The 25,089-nt window shown below is 36.6% G+C and overlaps 1 protein-coding gene across 1 annotated transcript; it reads right to left on the reverse strand.

Annotated features, from left to right (window-relative positions):
* Window positions 1-2,594: 2,594 nt before the first annotated feature.
* Window positions 2,595-19,972, reverse strand: LOC126698458 (E3 ubiquitin-protein ligase UPL2-like). Its single transcript, XM_050395687.1, has 17 exons — window positions 19,782-19,972; window positions 19,448-19,570; window positions 16,553-16,648; window positions 16,240-16,446; window positions 9,519-16,062; window positions 8,296-9,395; window positions 7,892-8,188; window positions 7,589-7,793; window positions 6,754-7,031; window positions 6,363-6,658; window positions 4,768-5,887; window positions 4,541-4,687; window positions 4,315-4,395; window positions 3,929-4,154; window positions 3,713-3,852; window positions 3,013-3,119; window positions 2,595-2,877 (listed from the first exon to the last, which is right to left on the reverse strand). Exons 2-17 carry the CDS (start codon window positions 19,541-19,543, stop codon window positions 2,775-2,777), a joined length of 11,043 nt encoding a protein of 3,680 aa, XP_050251644.1. The 5' UTR covers window positions 19,544-19,570; window positions 19,782-19,972; the 3' UTR covers window positions 2,595-2,774.
* Between the last annotated feature and the right edge of the window lie 5,117 nt (window positions 19,973-25,089).

Genomic DNA, 25,089 nt, shown 5'->3' on the forward strand with positions numbered 1-25,089 from the left:
ACGTTCACCTTCAAAAAGTGGGCAATATTTATAAGATTTTAAGGCTTTGACAATCCCAGTTTATGAACTTTATCACAAATTAACCAAGCAAATAGCATAACATCCAAACTTTGTAGTAGCATTAATTATTGAAACCTGTAATGTATAAATATTGCAAAATATTCTATTTCATGTCTCTTGCAACCCTGGGGAGAAAAAAACTAAAGTCTAATATCTCAAGTGGAAACTAAGTCAAAATCTTATGAAAAGAAAATTACCCTTCCATGAGAAGCCTCTTCCCTATTATATGACCACAAACAAATATCCAATATGATTCCTTAATCTCCTTCTCTTGGCTTATTCTAGAGAGGCGGCACTATCAAAGTCGAACTAAAGAAAAGCACCATAGAGAAAACAAAATTTAGTTGATGTAGAATATTAAAACCATATATAAATTAAACTCTTAATTTTCTAATAAATCCTGAGGGGTGAAGGTACTACGTGAGGGAGAGAGAGAGAGGTGAGAGGTGAAGGTTGTGAAAGAGGGAAGGAGGCAGACTGGCAGAGGCAGATCTTTGAAACGTGAAAGGGGAAGAGTCGGGTTCTTCTTTTCTTAAAAATTAAACGTTCTAGGATTTTCCCCCTCATATAACCTCAGCCTCCTCCAAAAGAAAAGGAGAAAATCTCTCAAATTTAGGATGGGAACCCCTTGATTTTCAAAATTTTATCTATTGTCAGCTTCCAGCCCATTTTTAACATTCAAATAAATTGTTTCTGAATTTATGGTAAACTTCAAAGTTGTAGATTTTCGAGTCTTCTTTTCATGGCTGCAAGAATCCGACCAATCAGACATCTGTACAATAAGTTACGGTATAAATACTGAAACAATGCAGGATGTTTCCATATCAGGATATTTCCAATTTTGGCTTGAATGAATTTCTTTCTTCCCTTTTTTTGTTTTCCACCGTTTTTGACTTAGTTAATGCTTCAAAAATCATGCTCCAATTCATCTTATTAAATAAATAAATAAAAATTAGTGATGTGGCAAATTGTGGAGGCTCTAAAACTTATTTGACATAACCTAAAGAAGTCAACTATTGGTTAAACGTCTTCGGTTTTATAGTATGTATAGAATAGGTAAAAAACCCTAATTCTAATTGACTTAGAAAATCTCAATTATTAAATTACAAAAATACCATTGATTCTAGGAAATTAAATATAAAAAAATAAATAAATAAATAAATAAATCATAACTCTATTACCTAGTAATATCTAATATACAATTGACAATAAAAACTAGCCTTTGAATAAGCATGTGTTCAAAGGCCCTTCACATTTTTTATTTAGCTATAAAAATTAAAATTCTATATAAACAATTTTACACCATTTATGAATGAAGACAAATTGAATCTGCGAAGGAAAAAAAAAATTGTTCAATTATTTGAACAAGCAAATAAGAATAAATCATATTGAATGGTGCGAATAAAATAAAATAAGCGCCCCCCCCCCCCCCGAAGAAAAAAAAAATTGTTAGATGCAATAGAGGAAGCCATGAACAGAAATCTTATGCCCCTTCACCAGCAGCAAAATGGTGTCACCAACTACAAATACCTTGATATTATTCTAGTAGAATTTGGGCATGAAATGATATGATGTTTTGGTGCAATGAAGTGGGAGAAGTTAGGAAATCATGGATTCATGATTGGGTCTTGGTTGTTTTTTTCTTTTTTTTCTTTTTTTTCTTTTTTTTTGAATGTTTGAACAAATACTATTAATTCAAAAAAAAAAAAAAAGGTGGGTTTCTGCAAAGTTTTTTGGTTTTTTTTTTTTTTTAAAAAAAAAAACAAATAGCAAGAGTGTTATAATATGTGAAAGAGGGAGGAACCCAAATAGAATAAACCCTTTCTTTAACTAAAATTATTTAGGAGTTTTATTTAGAATCCACAACTTAAATGACTTTAGAAGACCTTAGAATAGATACAATAGAGGGAGGGTTGTGATTTACCCAAAAAAGAGCGGGTTTGTGGCTAGATTTTTGGTTTTTTTTTTTTTTTTTTTTTAATAGCAAGAGTATTATAAAACGTGGAGGAACCAAGTTGGAATAAAATGTTTTTTTTTTTTTAATTTAACTAAAAGTTAAAAGAGTTTTATTTAAAATCCACGGCTTAAATGACTTTAGAAGCCCCTTAAAATAGATACAATGGGCTCTAAAACTAGATAAAGACAAATAAAAATTTCTTTGCTCTACCGAATTTGGCGCATGCCAAATGAGGACAATACAACACAAAAATTGAAGAGTAAAAAAAATAAAGATAAAGGAACTCGGAATCAAATACCTAGGCTTACTTAGAGCCTCGAAAATTCAGCACTTAAGATTAAAGCCGATAACATACCAGACCATTGGAACAATTTTAATAGAAATTTTATTATCAAGTACCGCATTCTTGACCTAGTCTAATAATTCCTCTTTTTTTCTCTCGTGTATTTCTTTTTTCCTTTTGAACAAGAGAGGGAACTATAATCAGCAAAGTAAAATAGTAAAGAAGAATAAATAAATTTCTTTTGGATGGGAACAAAAGAGTAGTTGCACTAGAAAAAATAAAAAGATTTTGGCAAAATCAAAAACTGCCAAAGAGGCATTTCCCATAGCAAATATACGACTATACAGTATATAAACATGTATTAACCCAGCATATCATGTGCCCACAATTAACACCCCGGATTCCCTTTCTTGATAGATGTTGACATAATCTATATTATCTACATGGCTACTTTGAAGCCTCCCTTAATGATTATCAACCGAATCCAAATCCTTCATTGGCTTCATGAATTGCAAGCAGTAGTCTCTCCTCTAAGTGTTGTTTAGAGGGATACTCTGGTAGATCCAATTGGTTGAAACTGCATAAATCAAGAGTTAAAAATTAGAACATTTATACCAATAACAATGTTAGTAGCAACAGAGTATTAACAAAGATCATAAATTGAAGTTAAGTGATCAAAGACAAGAAATATTTAAGGAAAAAAAATATATACCAAGTATGAGCTGAAGGCAAGTGATCGGGGCTGCCATATGCTTTGTGTATCTGAAACTTTTGTGAGCCTGAAATTCCTTGAAGTGCACTGAAACCTTCTAAAGGCACCTGGAGAATTGGAAAGAACAGTGATCAGACCACTAACAAATTAACTCAAAACCCATTATGTGACTAAAAGGCATGCGAAGTATGTACAGAAAACATATCATTCAGTACAAAAGAGGCATGCTAGTAAAAGAACAAGGCAAGCTAAGTTTGTCACAATATTCAACAATTGGCAGCATCCTGAGACACCAAAACAGAAAGCTGTTGTTGACCTGACAAGAAACAGTGAAAAGCAAGAAAATAGATGACAATTATAGCTGATACTGTTGTAAACCCAGCATTCAAGCTCAGAAACAGGATCGATGGATAGATCAAAAATAAATATGAAGTGAGTGATTGTAAGAGAACAGTAAGGGATCAAATACTTCAACAATAAGCCAACAAATATCACAGGCATGTCCATGTGCATATACTCAAGACCAAATCACATCCTTTGAAATTAAACAGATTTGTTATTTAGAGGTCTGGCATATTAAAGATATTTGTTATTAGAAGTCTGGCAGAACAAAATCACATTCTTTGAAATTAAGAGTTTTGTTCAATAGATTATAGATCTGAGAGAAAATATGTTACAAAAAGGGAATAAAAGAAAATACCTTAGAGGTGCCTGTCACAAACTGCAAAAGACGAGCCTTATCCTCCTTGCTGAAACCCTGAGAAACTTCCCAAAACCACTGAATCACAGGAGATGCAGGACTATATCCAGAATACTCAGTATTGGCCCTCATATCATCCACTGAAATACAGATGCAAAAAAAGATTAACCAAGTACAAGGGGTAGAAAGATTAATCAAGTAATGAAGGAAACTCACGATCAATATCAGGAAGCCCACTAATCAATAATTCAAGTTCCTTGTCATTGAAGATAGAAATTAATTCCCTAGGAATTAATTCAATAAACCCTTCCATAAAGGCATTTATTTGAGGACGAATAGCAGTCGTTAACCGATGTTCAGCAACTAGATCAACATATTCATGTTTATTCTCCTCAGTAACTTTCTTATTCCGTCCACCAGGAATGAGTTCATAGTCCGTCACCTGCATTAGATTTACCACATGTGAACTTCTTCTTTTTTGATAAGTAGATTCACCACATGTAAACATAACAACAATGTTTTTCACCAGAGGAACCAAAGTTCATAAAGGAGCCTGGAAAATCCTTTCTTTTTTGGATGAGTTAGTCTGGAAAAATCCTTACCTCTGTTCTTTCATACAATATCAGCTTCTCCTCATCAGCATCAATGCTAAATGTAAGATCCAGAACATCACTAATATCATTCTGCGAAGGCAAACAAGCAATCATGTGAGAAAAATTAGAGGAAAACAAGAACATTTTCTTTTTTTGACAGATGGAAAACTAAGAACATACACAGAGAGAGAAGAGGGGGGGGGGGGGGGGGGAGAAAGAGTTGCACGTAGCCTACCTCAAGCATCCACTTAAGGTTTTTAAAGTAATCAGGATCAATGGCTTCAATGTCATGATAAGTAACTTTTGCCCCCAATATATGCTTGTAGAAAGATCTAGTGAAATGGACATCCAAGAGTTGCCCATCAAAAAGTGCTTTTCCAACCTGAAAAGGTAAGAAGGCATAAGCAAAAACCACACAACCAGCATCTCAGCCCAATACACACAACAAAATAACATACTCACCACTCGTCCAACAAATTTGAAATATGAAAGATGTTCTGTTTGGAAAACAGAGTTAGGGTTTGGCTGAAATGTTGACTCATTGCCCACTGTTGTAAAAAGCAGTGCTCCCTTGTCAAAAATAACCCTGGATAGCAATTGGTACCACTCCCTTGTAAGTCCACCTGCATCAATACCTTCCTCTCCTTGAAAGTGAACTGTCAACCTTCCCTTCAGATCTTGAGTGGATCTCATACGCAGCTGATTATATGAATCTTCAAGAATGTAAGCTCTCCTTACAGAAATTCTTAAAGGACTGTGATGATGATCATGTTGATGTTTGATTTTTGATCTGAAGTGAGCACGCTTGTTGTCAAAATCAATGAATCTAGGAACCTTCAGCATGAGGGAGAACGATTTCTCCAGCAACCCAGGGTTTTGCCGAAGGAAAGCATTTAGCAACTTCCTATGCTTCTCTGAAAACTTAACAAAAGCAATGTTTTTGTCATCAACTTTCAAAGCATGGCCTGAGGTTTTCTGTTGGCCAGCAGAAGTGCTAGCATCCTCAACCTCTGAAACTGCTGCAACACTAAATTCATGACTAGAGCCTGGCTGCACTGGATGTAACTTCTCACACACCACAAAGAAAGATTCTATGTATGGTAAGATGTTCTGAGAACCCGCAGGAAGCGGCGTCATTACACCAGAGGGTTTAGAGGTGGATGTTTTAGATGAAGTTAGCAAATCAGGCACTGAATCTGAATAAGTCTCTATTTTACTTATGCAAGTGCTCAGATCCAGCCATAGAGGCTCCAAAGCTGAATTAATGTCCCATACCTGAGAAAGAGCAGCTGTATACTCCTTTTCAGGAAGAATTTTCGGATCATTCTCTTTCTCTTTCAGTGATGCAACAAGAGAGCTTAATGCCTGCAGAACCCTTAAGATTGCAGATCCATCAGAAGATGATGTACTGAGGAGTGCATCCAAAGTTTCACCAAACGTGCCTAACTCAGACATAGCAGATCTAGCCAAACCTTGAACAGCTACTGCTAGCTCAGTAATAAAAAGACGACAATGAGTTGGAGCATTTGCCACCAATTTCTTCATTACCTCCGCCACTAGAGCATATGCATTATCTGACAACCTGGGGACATGATTTGTCAGAGTAAGTGTATATACTAGTCAATGTGAAAAGCCAAAATGAAATCCACTCTGAACACAAATATTCAAACCAAATTGGTAGACATGTCACAATGAACTTAATAGAAGCAACAGTGCAAGTGTGGGTCAGTCCTGTATCAAATACATGCTGAGTGTTCCATGGCCATCTCTAACCACAATAATGTCTGTACAGCAGATGCATTAGGTACAACTCATGAGTGAGACATGGCCTAACCACCCCCTTCCCCCCAACAAAAAAATAAAAAACACACACAAAAGCCATTACACATATATATCGATGAATGGACGGAAGGGAAAACATTTCAAAAGTGTACACCCAAAACATGGCCAACAAGAGAAATCCAGCTATCCAGGTTTTAGTAGTCAAAAGTATAACAGTTCGTAGGATACAATGGCAGAAAAAATGCAATTTATATACGCCGAAAGCCACAACATACCCCTCTCGAGCAAGCAATGCGCATAGAAGTCGAAGTTCTGCTTGCGGCAGGCTAAGCAGTACAGTTCGAGAATCAACTTCCTTAGGTGCATCAGAAGTGGTGGGTTTGGAAGAATCAACATCTTTTGACAATGTGGAAACCCCGGAAGAAATTTGGCCAGGTTCTCTATTCATCCCAACATCTGATGTGGAACTTTCTGGACCAGATGGTTGTTCAGAAGCAGATGCCCCAGATTTGTCAGATATATCTGACTTACCTTGAGCATTATCAACGATAACCTCCAATAAGTGAAGAAGCTGAAGAAAAGAACATACAATCATGTCAGCCTTATGAACAAAGACTAAAAGAACCAATATAAGAAAACCAAATACTGCATCGTGCAAAGCATCACCTGTTCAAGATGCGCTATACTCCTCAAATAAAGGGGTTGACTCAAGAGGCTCAAAAGCAACGAAAGGGATATATATCCTTCTTGATTCTCACTCCTATCCATTTCATCTTTTTCAACAACCATCACAGCTTTACCCCGTCCCTGATCAGCATTTTCTGGCTCTAGTAAAGCAGGGTGAGGCAGCCTAAATTGAAGCAAAATCTTTGCCACAAATGGGTGATTCCGAGCCAAATATGTAAGAGTTTCAAGAATTCGCCGAGATACCAAGGGGGGAACACCTACAAGAACAAATACACGGTAAGCTGGTGACTAGTTGCCTACTACTACATGTCAAAATCACTGACATCAGAGCAAATGTCTTTTTATGCATGTCAAAATCACTGAGCTGCAACAAAAGAGTTTTAAAAATCCGTAAAAAGTATTCTATTTTTTCTTTTTTTAAGGATAATTCGACAATTGGAGCCTAGAGGGGGATTTGAACCCTGGATGTCTCGGTTGGAAACACCAGCTACAAGGCTCTTGGCATCCGTCAAAAGTCATTTTAACTATTTCTAACCTCTCTCCTGTCCACTTTAAAACTCAAAAAACAAAGATTTACATTTTTCATACTACCACTCGGACTGCGAAGAAACATAGATTAACACTAGATAGAACCTGATCAACACTGAGTAGCTTCAACATCCTTCAAAGCACCAGGAGCTCAAATTACAATGTCTACGTCAATCAACAGATAATCTACGACCATGGTCCACACATTCTTGAACAAGCTTGACTCAATAACAATCATGTGGACAACCAAAACTTTCACATGGATAGATTAAATAAGAAGTCTTACCATCAAAAGACTGAGGACGTGAATACATCACATTACTCTGGCAAGCATAAAGCCGAAAAGAAGGCTCAGCAGCACTCAAGTTGTTTACATGCTTTCTTGTATCAAGCATTAACATGTCCATAAGAATCTTCACCAGAGAAGTTCTGGTTTCATAATGAGCGCATAAATTCAAAAGAAGCCTCTGCAGCTGACCTTTGTACAGCGGCTGCAAAATTATGTCCATTTAATGGAATGATCATGTTACTCAAAAAAATATGCATTGATCATGAAGGAGAAGACATATGGACATATCAAAGTTTATACCTGAACTACACGAAGCAGCCTAATCATGGCATGCAAGGCATCTGTGTCAACCAGAGGAGCTCCATCAGCTTCAACTAGCTTGGCTCCAACCAACCTACGGGCAACACTCCCCCCAGCTCTTCCAAGTCCAGATCCTATACCTTCATCTCTTCTTGAAGGCTCACCTCTGCGATTCCTGTACATACCAAAGATGGTGCGACTATATCGGTGTGCAAATCGTTCACGTAACATATTTGCCTCCGCAACAAGAGCAGGCGTGAGATTTGCAAGGATAGCATCAGACGAAGTTAATAGAACCTGATGGAGAAACATATGAAAACTGTAAAGAGACTCACTTTCAATTCTACATTTGTTTCGCTAATTACTAAATAAACGTAGAAAACAAACTCCTAAGGACAAAGTACCTCTTCCCGCAAATCTGAAGGAAATGTTGCAATTATTGAGACTGTGTCCATTTCAACGGGTTGACCTTCCAGCTCCTGAGATTGATGTAGCCTTTGTGCTTGCTGCTGTGCTAGAACTTCAGCTCGGATATCAGGGGGAAGGGCTGCAAGGAATTCTGGATCAATATCTCCAGCATTCTGTGGTTCAGCATTTGAGGGCTGAGCAACTTGACCCTGTTGTGCGGAAAGAACTTCAGCACGCAACTCCTCTGGAAGAGCATCCAAGAATGCAGGATCAATTGCCCCAGGACCAGCATCACTATTGATTTGCTGTTCTGCAGCTGGACCATCCTGATCTGCTTCTCGGCTAGAACCTTCTGAAACTTCAGTTACACTATGAAGAGATGCATCTCTCCCACCAACAGCAGTTGAATTCCCAAAAGACACAACTGTCCTTCTTGCACGAGCTGCCTGTGCATCACCCAACGGCATTCTATCTGCAGAATTTTGCCTTTCTCCTCCATCATCATGGCCATCAGCACTTCCAATTTCAACATCTAGGCTTCGAAGGCTCTCGCCTATCGTTGCCCCACTTCCACTACTTGCTTGGCTCACAGCTTCAACATCTCGTACAGCTGCGTCATTGTGTTCAAACTGCATTTCAACAGATTGTGATTGTGCACTGGACACATCTGTTCCTTGTAGAGACTCACTAGCAGTAGGCCTTTCATTAGCATTGCCAGAGCTATCAATTACTGCAGTTGGACGTGATGCATTACCAGAGTCATTGTTTACATTGCTTTCAAGAGCAGTTTCAGGCCTTGCACCTGCTTCTGATTCCTGTAACTGATCGCCTTCGCCTTTACTTTGAGGCTCCTCTGCTGTTGTGACTTGTTGAGAAGGCTGCTCAGGTGTCGGTCGCCTCAATTGGGAAACAAGCAGCTCCTCGAGGCCTTGTGGCACTACACCTGCATTTGAACCACTGGTTTGCTGGCTATCATCTATCCACAAGTTTAAACGGTGTCCATGGCGCCCATTCCTCAGGGATCGGAAAATAGAATCCAACCGTGACGAGGTGCTATCCAAGTTCCTATCTGAAAAGACCATGTCACGGGCATTATCTGCAACAGAGGGTTCCAGCATCAGAGGTAAAGAACTTTAAATATTAACATAGATGAAAGAATTAAGCCACAACCAAATGTAAGAATCCAAGGTCTAAAAAACCATCTATGGAAGGAGCTTACCAGATTGCCGAGGAGCAGCTGAGTGTGCTGAGGATGAAGGTCCCAGTAGAAGAGGATGTCTTGATGGGGTAACATTGTCACCAGTTCTGCCCAAAAGACTGTAGATGGATGTAGTACGCCCTTCACGTCTAGAACCAAAAACTTCAACTGGCATCACATGGAGAGTTTCGTTGGGGAAACTGTCTCTACCAAAAACCTCAATATGATCTAAAACATTTATTCCATTTATGCCCTCCTCCAGCCTAAGTATTACTCCATCCTCATCATCCTCATCATCCTCTTCTTCTTCCTCCATTATTTCCTCATCAAAATCATCATCATCAATCTCATGATCATCTTGATCTGTGTCAGGATGGGGCAGATGGTGGACTTCATCTTCCTCCAGATCATTATGCTCCTCATCATCCTCATCGTCATCTTCATCAACTTCATCCCCATCATCCCCAGACATCTCCTCATCGTCATCTTCATCAAGATTCTCTTGTCCATGAGGCTGGACTTCAAATTGTAATTCAACAGTATCAATGCCATTGTCAAGACCCCTTGCATCATCAGAATTTTCATGCATATAGTCATCCCCAGTAGCAGGACCAAAACTTCCATCAAGATCTTGGTCATGTTCCATGTCATCTGTAACAGCCTCAGAGCCCCCATAAGTTTGGACAGCATTATAAGGCTCAACATTATCAGCTGGCTCAGAATCATGATTGAATTGAGATGCTGTTTCCATAGACTGAGACATGTCACCAGTATTATCCGTTCTTCCAGGTTGAGTAAGATCAGAAGGTTTTGTTGAGTTATCACCCTTCATATCAGCAGCATGGATGTGTTCCTTGGTTACCAACTCCAGAGCTTTAATTAGACCCGTAACAACTTTAGGCGAGTCAGCATGGTCCAGGTCCAACACTTGGAGAGTACGAGTCAATGACCTAACCAGACCAACATCTATAAATGTGGCAGAAGCTTCTGCTAGAATGTATGCACCAGTAGGTGTACGAGCGCCCAGTACATCATTAAGCAGATCGACAAAAGCAGGGATATTATTTCCTGGTGGGCTAGAACCATTACATGAATCAACAAACTCATTAAATATACAATTGATCTCAGTTAAAACCCTCCTCCTTGCTTCTGTGGAGCGGACACAAGACGCAACCAAAAACTGGCTAGCCCTGGTTGCTAGTTTATGCCTCCAGTCGCCATCTATTTTCTTGTCCTTTTTTGAACTCCGAGAATATAAAAGAAACTTGTGAAGAATGTGATGAAATACTCCACCCATGTGTACACCAGCAGGACCCTTTTGTTGAGCACCCCTGCAACTACTAATCTCAGCATCTCTCCGAAGAAGAATGTGCACAGATGAAGCATACATCAACAGAATCTCAGTCAAAAACTTCAATATAAATACAATCTTTGCAAGTGATGCAGAAGCTTCATCACCATTGGCTTCATTCTCTTCAGACGTGGTGGCAATGGCTTTTCCTTTTCCCTTAATCGCAGTGACATCAATGTCCATGTCAGTTGATGATGGGGTATCAACAACATCCACACCCACATCATCTTTCAGGGGAGGAATAAAAGTACAAACAGAATCTAAAAGAAGCTCAATCACATTTATAAAGCTCTGAGGAGATTTCCGATGAACTTTGACACTCTTTGAATTCAGATCATTACTTTTTCCATGCTCTGTCCCAGAAGCAACTGAATTGACATTACCCAAAGAAACTTTCCCTTCAGTAGTTTGTATTTTTTCTTTCTCCAACGATTTTTCTTTGTCTTTGAACTTATCCTTGTCACGATCTTTCAGCAAGACAACATAGGGCCTTTCCCCAACCATCTCAACTTGGCACACAGACTGAGCAGCCTGCATAAAGACTACTGGATCCCGTGAAATAACAGAGTTTAAATTTGACAGGAAGTTACGGGGAGTGACTCTTCCATTTGAATGCCTATTAGTGGCAGCCACAAAACTGTGCTTTATCTCAGATTCCATTGCCTGCTGGAGAGTTTGAGGATCTTCAAGAACATGACGGATAATAGAAGCAGCCAAATTGTCAAACCCAGGAAAAAGGCTACTTGTTGGCAAAGAAAGCAGTAAACTTAATCCCCCAGCATCAAAAAAACTAACAGCAACAGAATGAGTTCTGGTAAGAGTAGAGCATAGTTGGAGAACAGCATGCATCGTCTCAGAGGGAAGCTGGTTCTTGATGCAACTACAAGCAATCTCAATAAGCCTCTTCTGCTCGTGTATATCTGTATGCTTTGGAACTAATCCCAATGCAGACTGCAATCTGGCTTGCTTATCCTCATCAATGCTGATAGATGCCTGCTGACTATTAACATCGTCACGCTTCAACTGCTCTACAATTTCAGAATTCAATTTTTGATCCACCTGCAAGAGCCGGTCAACAGCAAGGAAAGCAGTTGTTACCCACATAGGAACCTGGCATTTCTCCCTTCCAACCAATCCAGAACACCACTGCGAAAGTAGATCTGAGGCAACTGCAACCAGACCATTCTTTGTAGCAATTTCTCTTGACACTTCATCTTCATTAAGAATTAGTGCAAGAACATGAAAAAGAGCAGATAGCATGGTGCTATTTCCACTTTCAGCAATCAAACTACAATCCCTAACTCGGTCAACAATGAAGGAGATGACATTAGACCTGTATTGTCCATCATTTTGGGAGCATATCATCACAAGCAGGTCTCGAACTGGAAAAGCAAGAGAGTCCTTCATCTGCAGAAGCTTAGTACAAGTAGATAACAACTCCTCAACAGGAGGAAGTTGGACCATCTCTTCTTCAAGCTGCTGGGTATTGTCGTTGGCAATCGCTTCCTTTGTGTCTGATTCAGAGTTCCCAAGGGACATGGCAAGTGCACGAGCAAGTTCATCATCTTCTTGAGTTTCCTCTGGATGGGAGAACAACCACTCCATTGCTAACTCCACACTGTTTGATCCAACTTGCCTCAGAGCTTCTTCAGCACGAGACCTGGAAAAACCCATCTCAACAATTGTTGAAATAGTAGTTTCATTAGGAGGGGGCCCCGTCAGACGAGTACCAGTGCTATTGACATTTTTCACTTCAATCCCAGAATAGACATGTCTAATTATAGTAATAATAGAAGTAACGAAATCATAACTGCAATCAACAAACTGAGTGTTAGTCCAAACAGGAAGCACTGCCTTCAGCACCATGGACTGAAGAACCTTTACAAAAGTCTCTGCATCCCGTGGGAAGGGCACATTACTAGTTGTTAGAGGATGAGCAAGCAAGTGTTTTGTAAAAGGAGCTAATATGAAAGATGAGGTCACCAAGTGGTCCATAAGTTTCCCATAGCTAGCTAGAGGACCATAAATCCATGAATGATCTGTATCTTCATTTTCATCCTGCTTTACAATCCCATCATCAGTTTCCATGGGAGATGCAGGAGTCCGGTTGACGGCAAACAGCAATTGACTGGTAGCTTCAAATGTCGTCAAAACTGATTGAATAACTCCATGCCCATACAAGCAATTCAGCAGAACAGGATTACATGAATCTGGCCTGTCCAGTAGAAAGCCATCGATAAAATCAATAACCTTACCGAAGTACCGACACTTTGTTGATATGGACGCCTCAGTTCCAGAAGGAACTACATGACCCCCAAAATTCATGTGATCCAGTGCAATGGATGCAAAAGTAGAAGCCACTGATTTTGAAGAAGGGGAAACATTCAAAACATCATCCCGTCGACGAGAAGGAAGCAACATTACCTTCCCCAACTCTTGAAACAAATGTGTAATGTGAAAAGAAAGTGACCTCACCATGTCGCAGCAAGAAGTATAATAGGATCTCTGCTTATCAGATTCCTTTCTACCAACATCTCCAGCAGCATCTGAATGATGGAATTGATTACTGGCTCCAAATCGCAAGTTTGAAGGACTATCAGTACGTCTTTGTTGAGAGCTGGTAGGACGACCAAGATCACGATATATGTTTAAAAGGTCAAAAAACTGGGATTCAATACTCCATCCAGACGTCCTCCTCCTCAGTAATGGATCAAGTATCTGCCTGAAAGAGTTGAATCTTTGCTCTTCTGTTCCATTTGTACTCGTTTCTGACTGTTGTGACTCAGAGGTAGAACCAACACCATCATCCTCTACCTCAGGCTTGACATCTTCAAGAAGAGAGATCTGCCACAGAACTTCTCGATGTACACGCCCAATATCTTCCAGAACATCCTTACTACCATTTCCGAATTCTGTAAGCAATGCACTTGCCCAACGGTTGTCTTTTGAGGCAGCAAGAAACAAAAGGAACTCAACAAGGAAAAGTGAAGAAAATATTCCACTATCCTGTGCCATTTTTGGATCCAGCAAAAAGGACCCTGAAGCCACTCCAAATCCAGTCAAAGCATTCTTCAGATGGTCTCTGAGAGAGGAACAGAAAGCACGTGCTAGTGGAGCAGAGTGATTTTGAGTAAAACCTTTGAAAACCATGGTGCTATGCAAAGCAATAGACATCCCATCAAATGACTGTGCAATACTAGGCCTCAGAAGAAGCTTCAGTAAAGCTTCAATTCCCAACTTCTCCACAAATAACCGACATGTTTCAGAGTTTTCCATAGTCCTGTGAACCAGTACCATCAAATGAAAGATGCACAGCTGGATGAACTGCTCATCATTGATCCCTTCTGTGGCTGAATCAACTTTTTCAACCAAACAGCAATGGCCTTCACTGCCTTTGTCTTCAGGATCCATTTCCATTTCAGTGCCCCCACCTAATTTCCCCAAAGACCCTGTACAGTTACTGTCCCCAAAAGAAGCAATCTTATTAACAATTTCTATGATAATATCAACACCAGTGCTTCTCAGTGAAGATACGTGGCGTAAAAGCTCTTCCACAGCATTTGCCAAAGGAACAATAGCATCATTCATTGCCGTAACATATTTCTTACTGGTGAAAATGTCAACAAGAAACCGTAATGCTGAAGCTTCCTTCACAGCCTCTAAGCCTTTGGCATTAAGGCAAATGGCACCAAGACCATTAGGAACACATGTCAGAGCCTTTGACGAAGGCAGTATACCAGCTCTCACCGATGATAAAAAGGCAGCTGGAAGACCCAAATCATCCAGAGCAGGAAAACATGTTGGGTCTTTGTGGATTATCTCACTCATAACAGTCACAGCTGAATAATAAATGTCACCTCCAAATTTATCTACATTGCCAAATATCAGTGACAGTGTAGCAGGTAAAGAACTTTCATGGGAATGTTGGGATCTAGTAGAGTTGCCAGGGGCATAGGTGGCAGACCCAAGTGCCTTCAGTGAAACCTTAATAAGCCTTTTCTGGGAGTACAACTGATCATCACCGTGTCTTGAGCTCTCACCAATGATCATTGAATTATCACTAGCCCCAGCTAAACCAATAACCCTATGTACTTCTATCTGCAGTCTTTGAGCCAAAAGCTCAACTCCACCCAACTCTTTAAACAGGGAAACAGCTGAACTACTGTAATCCATGAGCTTTTGTAGAGTTTTAACAGCATAACAGACAAGATGCATATGGGTAGGATCAGAATCCTCCAAAAGAGGTAAGAATGTAGGAACCATGCCTGACCCCCTAATATTACTCCCGGAACTCGAGGATGAAACAACATGGAGCAAATAGAAGTGAAGAAGTGCTTCAACAAAGGCAAGTGAGGATGGATCATTGGAGGTCTTCAGCGATAAAACAGCCCTCTGGAGCACATTCAGAAGTATCATGCGATTCCCCCCAGCAAAACTGATACTAGATCCACTCAAAATCCGTGCCCGCTCATGAGATGATGTGTATGCGGCTAACTGAGCTCCCAAGGCAAGCATTGCAAGTGTCCTAATGGTTCCAGAAACAGATTCTTCAGACCGCACAATCCTTATTAACTCATTTGTATACTCTGGCTCATTAGCAAAAAATGACACAAGTTCGTCATGAGCATCATTAGACTGAACAAGCACAACAAATGCAAGAAGGCAAATCCGGCTGTACAGCCTGCATATTCTGGGTGAACGGAAAGCATGAGCATATCTAATTCTTGTTAGCAAAGGAAACCGGAGCTCAGGAGGTACATTGTACTGCTCAATGCACTGTTTCAACAGTAACAGATCATCCTCCTTCCGTAAATGCAGATCCGGTATCTGTATAACTCTCAAACTAGAAGCACTTTGATTGCCTCTATTTTCCTCAGTGCTTTGAGCATTAAGCCCATGCATTTCAAAATAAAGGGTAGAGCCTATCCGGCAATGAGACTTGTCAGAGTCATTTTCTACATCAGATGGGAACAAGCAAAGCCCTTCCTCCTGGGTTCTCTCATTTGCCATTACACAAGAATACAAACCTAAACCCTCCTCCTTGCTTCCCCACCCCTGTGCTAGAGACAGTAGATAGCTGTTCACTGAGCCACAACCAATCAACTTCCCACCTCCATGCAGCTTGGAGGGATTAATTTTCACGAGTGCAGATAGAGTTTCTAGTGTAGCTATAAGAATCTCAGGATCTGTTGATGCAAGTAGGAGTTTGAAATTCTGAAGAGGGAGAAACGGTATAATATATATTAGAAAAGAACCAGTTGAAATAAAAGAGATAATATAATATAATAGCACCTAAAGCTAACAAGGCTCATGATAAAAGATCCGGGTACATAGTTTCATGTCCAACTTTACTCAGTAAAACACATGACTTGTGACACAAAATCAACATACCTCTAAGCCATCAAACGAACTCTTGTTATGACAATTCTCTAAAATTGTTTGCATTACTCGTAAAATTTGTAAAACTGCATGTTTAGGAAATGGACTATCATCTTCTAAAATTTTATCTGACATGAGGAGGTCATTCCTAGAAGAAAGGTATGTCTTGAAATATGTATCAAAATGCAGAAACAGCGGCCTCCAATGGTGAAAGTTCCCCTGTATTAAAAGCAACAAATAAAAAAAAGGAATTTAAAAATTAAAATTTTGAAAATAAAAACAAAACAGAACAGAACTGCATACAGCCGAAATAGCATGCTATTACCTTACTGTACTCCCAACGAAAACCAGAAAGAGGTATTGCTATATCTTGTAATGGACACTGGATCACCTTATCAATAAAGGCTTTGATTTTTGGCGGCTGCATGTTATGATAAAGAGTCAATGTTTTTAGCACATTAAAGGTAGAATAATAATAAGATTTTTTTTTTTTTGGGGACAAGTAAAATTTCATTGATTAAACAGAAAGAGTGCCCACCCATGTACACAAGAAATATACAAGTACACAGAAATTAAACATAAAAAAACTACAACAATCAAAAAAATCAGGCAAAGTAGAAAAGTAATATTAGACTGAAGCATTCATCCACTTAGAGAAAGTCTTGATGAATAAAAGCCAAGGTCATGAAACCCTCAAAAGTCTGAGCATCCCTCTCCCGCCAAATACCCCAAATGAGACAATAGGGGATCATGCTCCATATTGGACTGCACCTGCTAACCTTGCCCAACCAACTAGCTAAGAGCACCACATCACCTATCAGCATAACCCAGTAAACCACATTCCACAACCCTCTAGCAACAGTGCAATGGAGAAAAGATGATTCGTAGTTTCCACATCCCCCTTACACATGCAATACCAGTCTAACACAACTAATCACTACCTCCAGTTGAATATGAACAAGGTAAAAATTGAAGGGAAGCTTCATGTTGACTCAGCCCCCCTTCATGAAATTAATCGATTTATATAATATTTCCTATGATAAGCTAGCAGTAGTTGCTAGTGCAAAGGGGTCAAATCTTCTCCACATTCCTGAGCCCCTGACACCATGCAAGGGGTGCAGTTTACATTCCACAGCCAAAAAAAGCGTGCACACACAGATTGCATACATTACTGCAATGACACCACATAGGTCTCAACACATGCAGTAATGTCCATTTTAAATACTTTGGAAGTTTACAACTTTTTGACAATATAAAAATCAATAGCAGCAGAATAAACAATTATTTAAAATAGAAGGTTAAGGAGGACCTATAAAACACACAAACATGAAAAAACAATAAGTAAAAACACATGGAGGACTATAAAATAAACAAATAACAATTTATCATAGGGACTAGGCAACAAACTAAGTACTCAATTTAACAAGGGGAGAAAATTCAGTGACACCATCTGAAAATTGCTGTTAAAATCTCAAAATTAAGAAGTAATACTCAGACTCATTAAAACAGTAACCAAATTCAAAAGGCAGAATTAATCTAAAGAAGCTGGATTTATAGATATGTATGTACCTGTAGATAAATCACGATCCAAATTCTAATGTAAGCACTTTTTTTGTTTAAAAGAGATAAATTGTATTAGAAAAAAAATATCAACAAGCACACCGGGAGTATACTAGCTGAAAATCACACAAGAACTCTAAAATTACAAAGACCATTAAGCTCAAATAGTTTATTCTAATGTAAGCTCGCTTTTAAATACGGGAAAACATATTTTAGTGTTTTAGTTGCAGATTACCTACCATTTCTACCATCTCATCACTCAGATGAATGATCTAGGTATGAAGTGACTAGAACCTAGGTTATCACTGAGATCTGACTTTTTCTACCCCACTGTTTGCATTACAAGTGAAGTTGCATGAACACACCCATATAGTTTTTAAAGTATCAAGTAGGCCTAGTATAAGCACCCATTGATGATTTAAAACCATGTAGAATTAGACAAAAACATATTTGAACAATTTTAACGTATACGTAACAATTAGGTAAACAGTCCAAAAGTGCAACTATGTCATCAAAATTGCTACCTTTGGAAAGCACATTGTCCTTAATAATTACTCACCATGTCATCCTAGTTTAAATTTCAATTTGCACTTTTTCTCCCATAAACAAATTTATTTATGGATCATAATCCTAACTTCACTAAACAAGCATTATGTGCAGAAAACACTTGCTAAATGTAATAAATGCTAACACAAACCACATACTCATTAAATAAAAAATTAAAATTTCATTCAGTGGTTCCAATTAGTAAGAAAATCAACACAAACTATCATGTGTTTAAACTAATTCAGCATATTGATCCTATTATTCATACTATTGGTCTTACATAATTCACAATTTGACTTACAATTGCATACATGTACAAATACATGGAGTTACGATTTATAAATGTTTCTCAACTCCTTATGCCAAAAGCCTTGTAGCTCAACTAGCATCTCTTGGTGTTTCTAACAAAGACGTTTAGGGGTCAAACAACTAGCATCTCTTGAACCCCACAACCTCACCCTCCACCTTACTCTTAAAAACAAAAGGAGGAGGTGCCATTTGAGCTATATTAGTAACAAAATTATGAAGCAAACCTCTCAGTCAGATACAACTACAGCCTAGTAGAAGAAGAAAAAAAGTTTCTAATAACCGGCCAAATGCCCAAATGGCGGGCTTTTTGAAAAAGTGAAGTTTAAAGTCGTATCTTAAAAAAATAAAAAGCTTAAACTTTTTTATATAAAAGAAGAGCCCTTTGGCCTCGTCTCTAGCCAGTAAAACCTACTTTACCCCACCCGCCAAAACCCATTGCCGGGTAATTCACGGGCATTCACTCTGACTGGTTGAGCAGTTTATGCTCATGCCCCTAAGAGCATTGAAAAAGATAAGCTTTACCAAACGGGCACCAATACCTACAGCCAAACACTGATTAAAAAGCCTACCCAATTAAAAACAACCCAAAAAAAAAAAACCCTATATATCACATATATCAAATCTAAAGCAGTCAAAATATACAGGTCAAAAAACAAAAACCCTAACAATTCTGACAAAGCCCTATATTCACAAGCAGCTGCTGTATATATTTTACTCTCTCTCTCTCTCTCTCTCTCTCTCTGTGCATAAATAAACATGTCTATATAGAAATTTATATATATATGGTTGAATAGCGAAAACTCACGGTCTCGGAGTCGAGTTTAACGGAGGGAACAAAGGAGCCCTCGCCGGACAAAAGTTGCCGCAGCCGCGACGGCAAGGACGATCTTATCGATGTCATCTCACTTCTCCAGACTGGTCTACTTTACTGTTTTTCAAAAACACAAAAACAAAAACAAAAAAATCAGAAACAAGAAAAGAAAAAGAAACAGAAACAGAAATCAAAAGATTGAACTAACACTCAAAACCCTATATTTCAACCAAAACAAGCAAAACACAAAACGCTGCGTTTCGATTCTCCAAAATAGATACACATAGATCGGATTTATACAGAGAAATAGAAGTTAGAGAGAGAGTACCTGAGAGAGGAGAGAGAAGAGAGCGACGGACGAATTCACATCCGAGAAGAAGAAGAGGAAGAAAGAAAGAGAGAGAGAGAGAGAGAGATTTTAGAGAGAGAAAGAGAGAGAGAACGAGAGAAAGAGGCGAACCCCCAAAGAGAAGAGAGAGAGAGGGGTTTGAGGGTCTCGCTCGCAGAGTTTTTATTTTGTGTGTGTGTGTGTGTGTTTTTTTTTTTTTTTTTTTTGTATATAATAAACTAAACAAAATGTTGTTGTTGTTGTTGTTGTTGTTGATGATGGTGGTATAGAATTGAATTTTGCTTTTGTGTTGTGTTGGTTTAGTTTTGGTAAAAAAAAAAAAGAGTAATTTGAAAGGGCCTTGGAAAAGTAGAAAAAAAAGTGAGAGAGTATATATATATATATATATATAGTATGGTGAGAAGCTGACACACACAAACAAACAGTCCTTTCGTTTCGAGTCTTTCGACTACCGGAGGGCCTGACTTGACAAATGCGGTTTTGCATGCCGTGCCCCCCCTTACTTTTAACTGTTTACCATTTTCTTTGTTTTAGGCTTTTACTTTTTTCTTTTTCTTTTTTACTTTAAAAATAAGTTTTACTTTTTTATTTTTTATAATTTTAGGAAATATTTTCCTCGTTTAATTATATTTCTTAAAAAATAATATTTTTAAAAAATTTGAGGGAAAAAATGGGTTTTTTTATGACTTTTTATTATCATGATTGTTATGTGTATATAGAAAATTTGTTTATTTGAAAATATATTAAATTTATAAATTATTACATTTATCAAGAAATAACTATTATAATCATTTTAGGGAGAGTTGTTATTTCTTTTTCTTTTTTTATACAATTCATAAATAACATTTTTCCCTATAACAAAAACATAATCAAACTACATAATAATTAACACAATAGGAATAGCTATTACATTACAGTGCATGTTACTTGGGTTGTAAATGAGCAAAATTGTTCATAAATGGCTTAGGCTTGACTCGATAAAAAACTTGTTAATGTTTGTTTGTTTATAAGCAAGTCAAGATTAACCTATAGTTTTAGGCTTGATTAATAAACGAGCTAAGCCTGAGTAAAAAATTTGTTCATGAACATCAAGACTAGATACAAAACAAGTTGAGCCTAAGTTTGTTTATGGGTTTGGTAAAAAGATTGATATTAGCTTAACAAATAAACTCATATCTTTCTACGACTTAAATTAATTAGGAGTTGAAAAAACTCATCCAAACCAAATAGAATAGAACAAGCATGATATGGACTTGATAATATAGTTGTGTTGAATTTTAAGCTCAAAAGCATAATATTGAGCTGAGTTTAAGCTTGATATTGAGCTCAAGTTTGGCTTGACTAGTGAATCAAGCCAAGCCGAGCTGAGTTCAAGCTTTTATACTTTATAACGAGATCAAGTTTGAATATTATTTGTAAGCTTGATTCAAACTCAAGTCAAGCTTGAACATTCTATAACGAGATCAAGCTTTTATACTTTATAACAAGATCAAGCTTTAATATTATTTGTAAGCTTGATTCAAACTCAAAACAAGCTTGAACATTCTACCTCAAATCAAGTTTGAACATTTTACTTTTGTTGTTGAGTAGAGTTTGAACATTCACTACTCAACAAAAGCTTGTCTCATTTACAGTCTTACATATTACAGTCTACCAAACATACCCTAAGTCTAACAATATTTATATATAATAAAAGTGATTTCGAGTAAAGATTGTATAAATATGCCATTCCTTGTAAAAGAGACATTGCACTGATCACAATATATAACCTAAATAAGTTGTAAACAAAATTGTAAAATTTATTGTATTTATAGTATATATAGTTGTCCCTCCACCCCTCTTTGAGATCTAAGATTATAAGACTTATCAAAAACCCAAAAAAAAATGGGGGAAATTTAGACCCAGGATTTTATTTTAATTCTAACCCAAACCTAATGTTTAAAATATATAAACCTTAAAAGTTCCTCTTTCCATATAAAATTGAATATATACAAACCTCCCAAATAAATGTAATTGAATGTATGACCAATTGAATTTGAATATCTCTCCGGGAAAAAAAATGACTATGCGCAGCAAATCCATCGATTATGTGCAAGAATATTGCACACAAATTTAAAATAAAAAGGGATCATTTTTTTAAAGAATTTTTTTGAGAGAGTGAGAAAAAAAATTTGAGTAGAGAGATCCAATACAAGTAGAATTTTTTGTGTCAATGTTAAGCCTTTTGTCAGAGAGTCAATGTTAATCTTCTATCACATTTTCACCATCATCTAAAAAAGAATGACTTTCTTTTACATTTTTAATTTTATTTTTTATGGGATGCTCTCTTTTACATGGAAAATATATAATATATATTTGTTACATGAATAACAAATTCTCCTCCCCACTTATTAGCAAAACACGCAATTGGCGTTTCTGATTTCATTGCCTGGATTGAAGAGACACCTTGCTTTCTTGAGCAAGCTCTTATCCATGATATAACAAACTTCTCTAATACTTAATAAAAGTTTTTCAATCTTTCTTATCAACAACAACAACAACAAAAAAATTAAAAATTATCAATTCTTTCAATGTCACATTTTTGGTACTTTTCCTCATTTAAAGTTTTATTTCTTCAAACATATAGAAAGAAGATTGGAAAAACATATTAAAGACCAAGAACTTGTGTTTGAATTTAAATCAAACCCTAAATCATAATACTTTTGATACAGCTTTGAACACAAAGAACACATACACCAAAACAACACATGATCAAAACCCTAAGAAAGTTAGTCTGGTTCTTTTTTTCTTTTTCTTTTTAAATTGTCATTTATTATAACTTTTTCAGTCTTTCTTATCAACAACAACAAAAATTCTCAATTCTTTCAATGTCACATTTTTGGTACTTTTCCTCATTTAAAGTTTTATTTCTTCAAACATATAGAAAGAAGATTGGAAAAACATATTAAAGACCAAGAACTTGTGTTTGAATTTAAATCAAACCCTAAATCGTAATACTTTTGATACAACTTTGAACACAAAGAACACATACACCAAAACAACACATGATCAAAACCCTAAGAAAGTTAGTCTAGTTCTTTTTTTTTTCTTTTTTTTTTTAATTGTCATTTATTATAACTTTTTCAGTCTTTCTTATCAACAACAACAACAAATTCTCAATTCTTTCAATGTCACATTTTTGGTACTTTTCCTCATTTAAAATTTTATTTCTTCAAACATATAGAAAGAAGATTGGAAAAACATATTAAAGACCAAGAACTTGTGTTTGAATTTAAATCAAACCCTAAATCATAATACTTTTGATACATCTTTGAACACAAAGAACACATACACCAAAACAACACATTATCAAAACCCTAAGAAAGTTAGTCTAGTTCTTTTTTTCTTTTTTTTAAATTGTCATTTACTATAACTTTTTTTTTAATAATCATTTTAGTTAACGATGAACAAATCTCTTTCTCTCTCTCTCTCTCTGAAATAAATGTGAATAAATTTATTAAGACTTCAAAGGTATATATCCAAAAAAATATCCATACAACTCAATAATGTGAAAGAATGGTGAGTAGGTTTGGTCAAAAACCATAAGATAAAAAACGAAGTGAGTTAACAACAAAATTAAAGTCAAGAGTCTTGTAGTTTAACTGGTTGGTGTCTTCTAAGATATCGATAAAATCTAAGATTCAAACCCCCTATTTCCCATTGTACTTGTCAAAATCAAATAAATAAAGGATGGAGAGAGAGAGAGAGAGAGAGATATTTTAGGTATAGTGACCTACTTCAAGTGTATCTTATTAAAACTTCACTTTAAAAATAATCCAAATTTAAAAGGTGCCAAACAAACACTAAGCATAAATAACTTAACATCAGAAGGATTAAGAATTTAGGATTTGAGTTGAAATCAAACTCAAACTAAGGGCCTTTAATATAATTTTCCATTACTATTTGATATACTGTCAAAAGAAAGAGATTTTAGAAAAAAAACAAATAAACAAACAAAAATGTTGAGTATTGACATTAAAATAATTAAAAAATTAAAATTTTTTATTTAATGTATTTTTCTCTTGAAATAAATGACATATTTTTTTGTAAATAAACGTGAAAATGTGATGAACTATGACAAAATGACCATATTGACATTATTATAAAACTTGGAGAGTGTAATTTACAAGTTCTTTTAAAGTGAAAAGGGCATTGTTAAAATATTTTGTCTGATTGTAAATAACCCCTCACTCAAGTGCATAAAAAATTAACCCATCAATTCGCAAAATACTCCCTACCCCACCGACCCACCACCGAATCCCTCCATGACCCAACCTCTTGCTCTCGGTAGCCAATCTCTCTTGCAACCCTCCCCTGTTGTAGGTTCTTCCATTCACACAACCCAATCACATGAAAAATGTTTTCCAAATGTGTAATCAAACACCATAATATAATTTTTTAAATAATATTTTCAATCGCAAATTTTTTATTTTTCAGAAAATAAAATGAACCCTAAAAATACATACACAAACTCATGATCAAAATCTCAATAAAATCTGTTAGTTTCACCTATTTTCTCAATTTATTGTCAATCTTAAGGTTGAATGTTCCCATTAAATTCACAAAACAATCTAATCAACCAAAGTCTAATACATACAATTTCAAATTCTTTTTTCCTGTTTTATTTTTCTTTTTGTATCCAAATCTTATTAGGAAAAACATAGAGCTCGTAAAGAAGCCTGCATGGTGTCTTTGCTAAATATTGGTCACTTGCATATAGACCATATATGATTGAATTGGTTTTTTAAAAGGGGTTTTGTATGAATTTTAAAAACTTTAACATAATATATCTTGTGACTAATTGTGAGTAGTGTAGAAAAACTAACTGATTCATATGAAAGTGACAAGCAATCGATTACAATTTACCATATAAAATAATTATGAAAAATAATATGATAAATATTACGGTTAGAGCACCCACACTAGATGTGGGATATGTGCCAAATGTTAAATATTTGGCATATATCCCACACCAAACCCAATTTTAGCCCATTTAGTAGATGTGAGATATTGATTTTTTTTTGCAACATTGAACAGTATCGTGGAAAATTTGCCACGGTACGGAAGATATGTGGTATATTATTAGTTGTTTGTTTATTGTGTTGATAAGTAGTAATTATTATTTTAATATGTAGTAAATATTATAGTAAATATTATTTTAATGTGTAGTAAATATTATTTTAATGTATAAAATTGAATTATAAAACATCTGATAAATGAGATGTTGTAAAATAATGTGGTAAAATAA

This window comes from Quercus robur, chromosome 9 (genome assembly GCF_932294415.1).
Source record: "Quercus robur chromosome 9, dhQueRobu3.1, whole genome shotgun sequence".
NCBI classification, from domain to species: domain Eukaryota; kingdom Viridiplantae; phylum Streptophyta; class Magnoliopsida; order Fagales; family Fagaceae; genus Quercus; species Quercus robur.

What these genes read in the sequence shown, in the direction of transcription:
- LOC126698458 (XM_050395687.1), bottom strand. Translation starts at nt 19,543, where the DNA reads ATGACATCGATAAGATCGTCCTTGCCGTCGCGGCTGCGGCAACTTTTG. An exon ending in AGCTGCTCCTCGGCAATCTG is followed by an intron (nt 9,396 to 9,518) that starts GTAAGCTCCTTC and finishes CCTCTGTTGCAG; the next exon opens with ATAATGCCCGTGACATGGTC. An exon ending in TGGGCTTCCTGATATTGATC is followed by an intron (nt 3,853 to 3,928) that starts GTGAGTTTCCTT and finishes TCTGTATTTCAG; the next exon opens with TGGATGATATGAGGGCCAAT.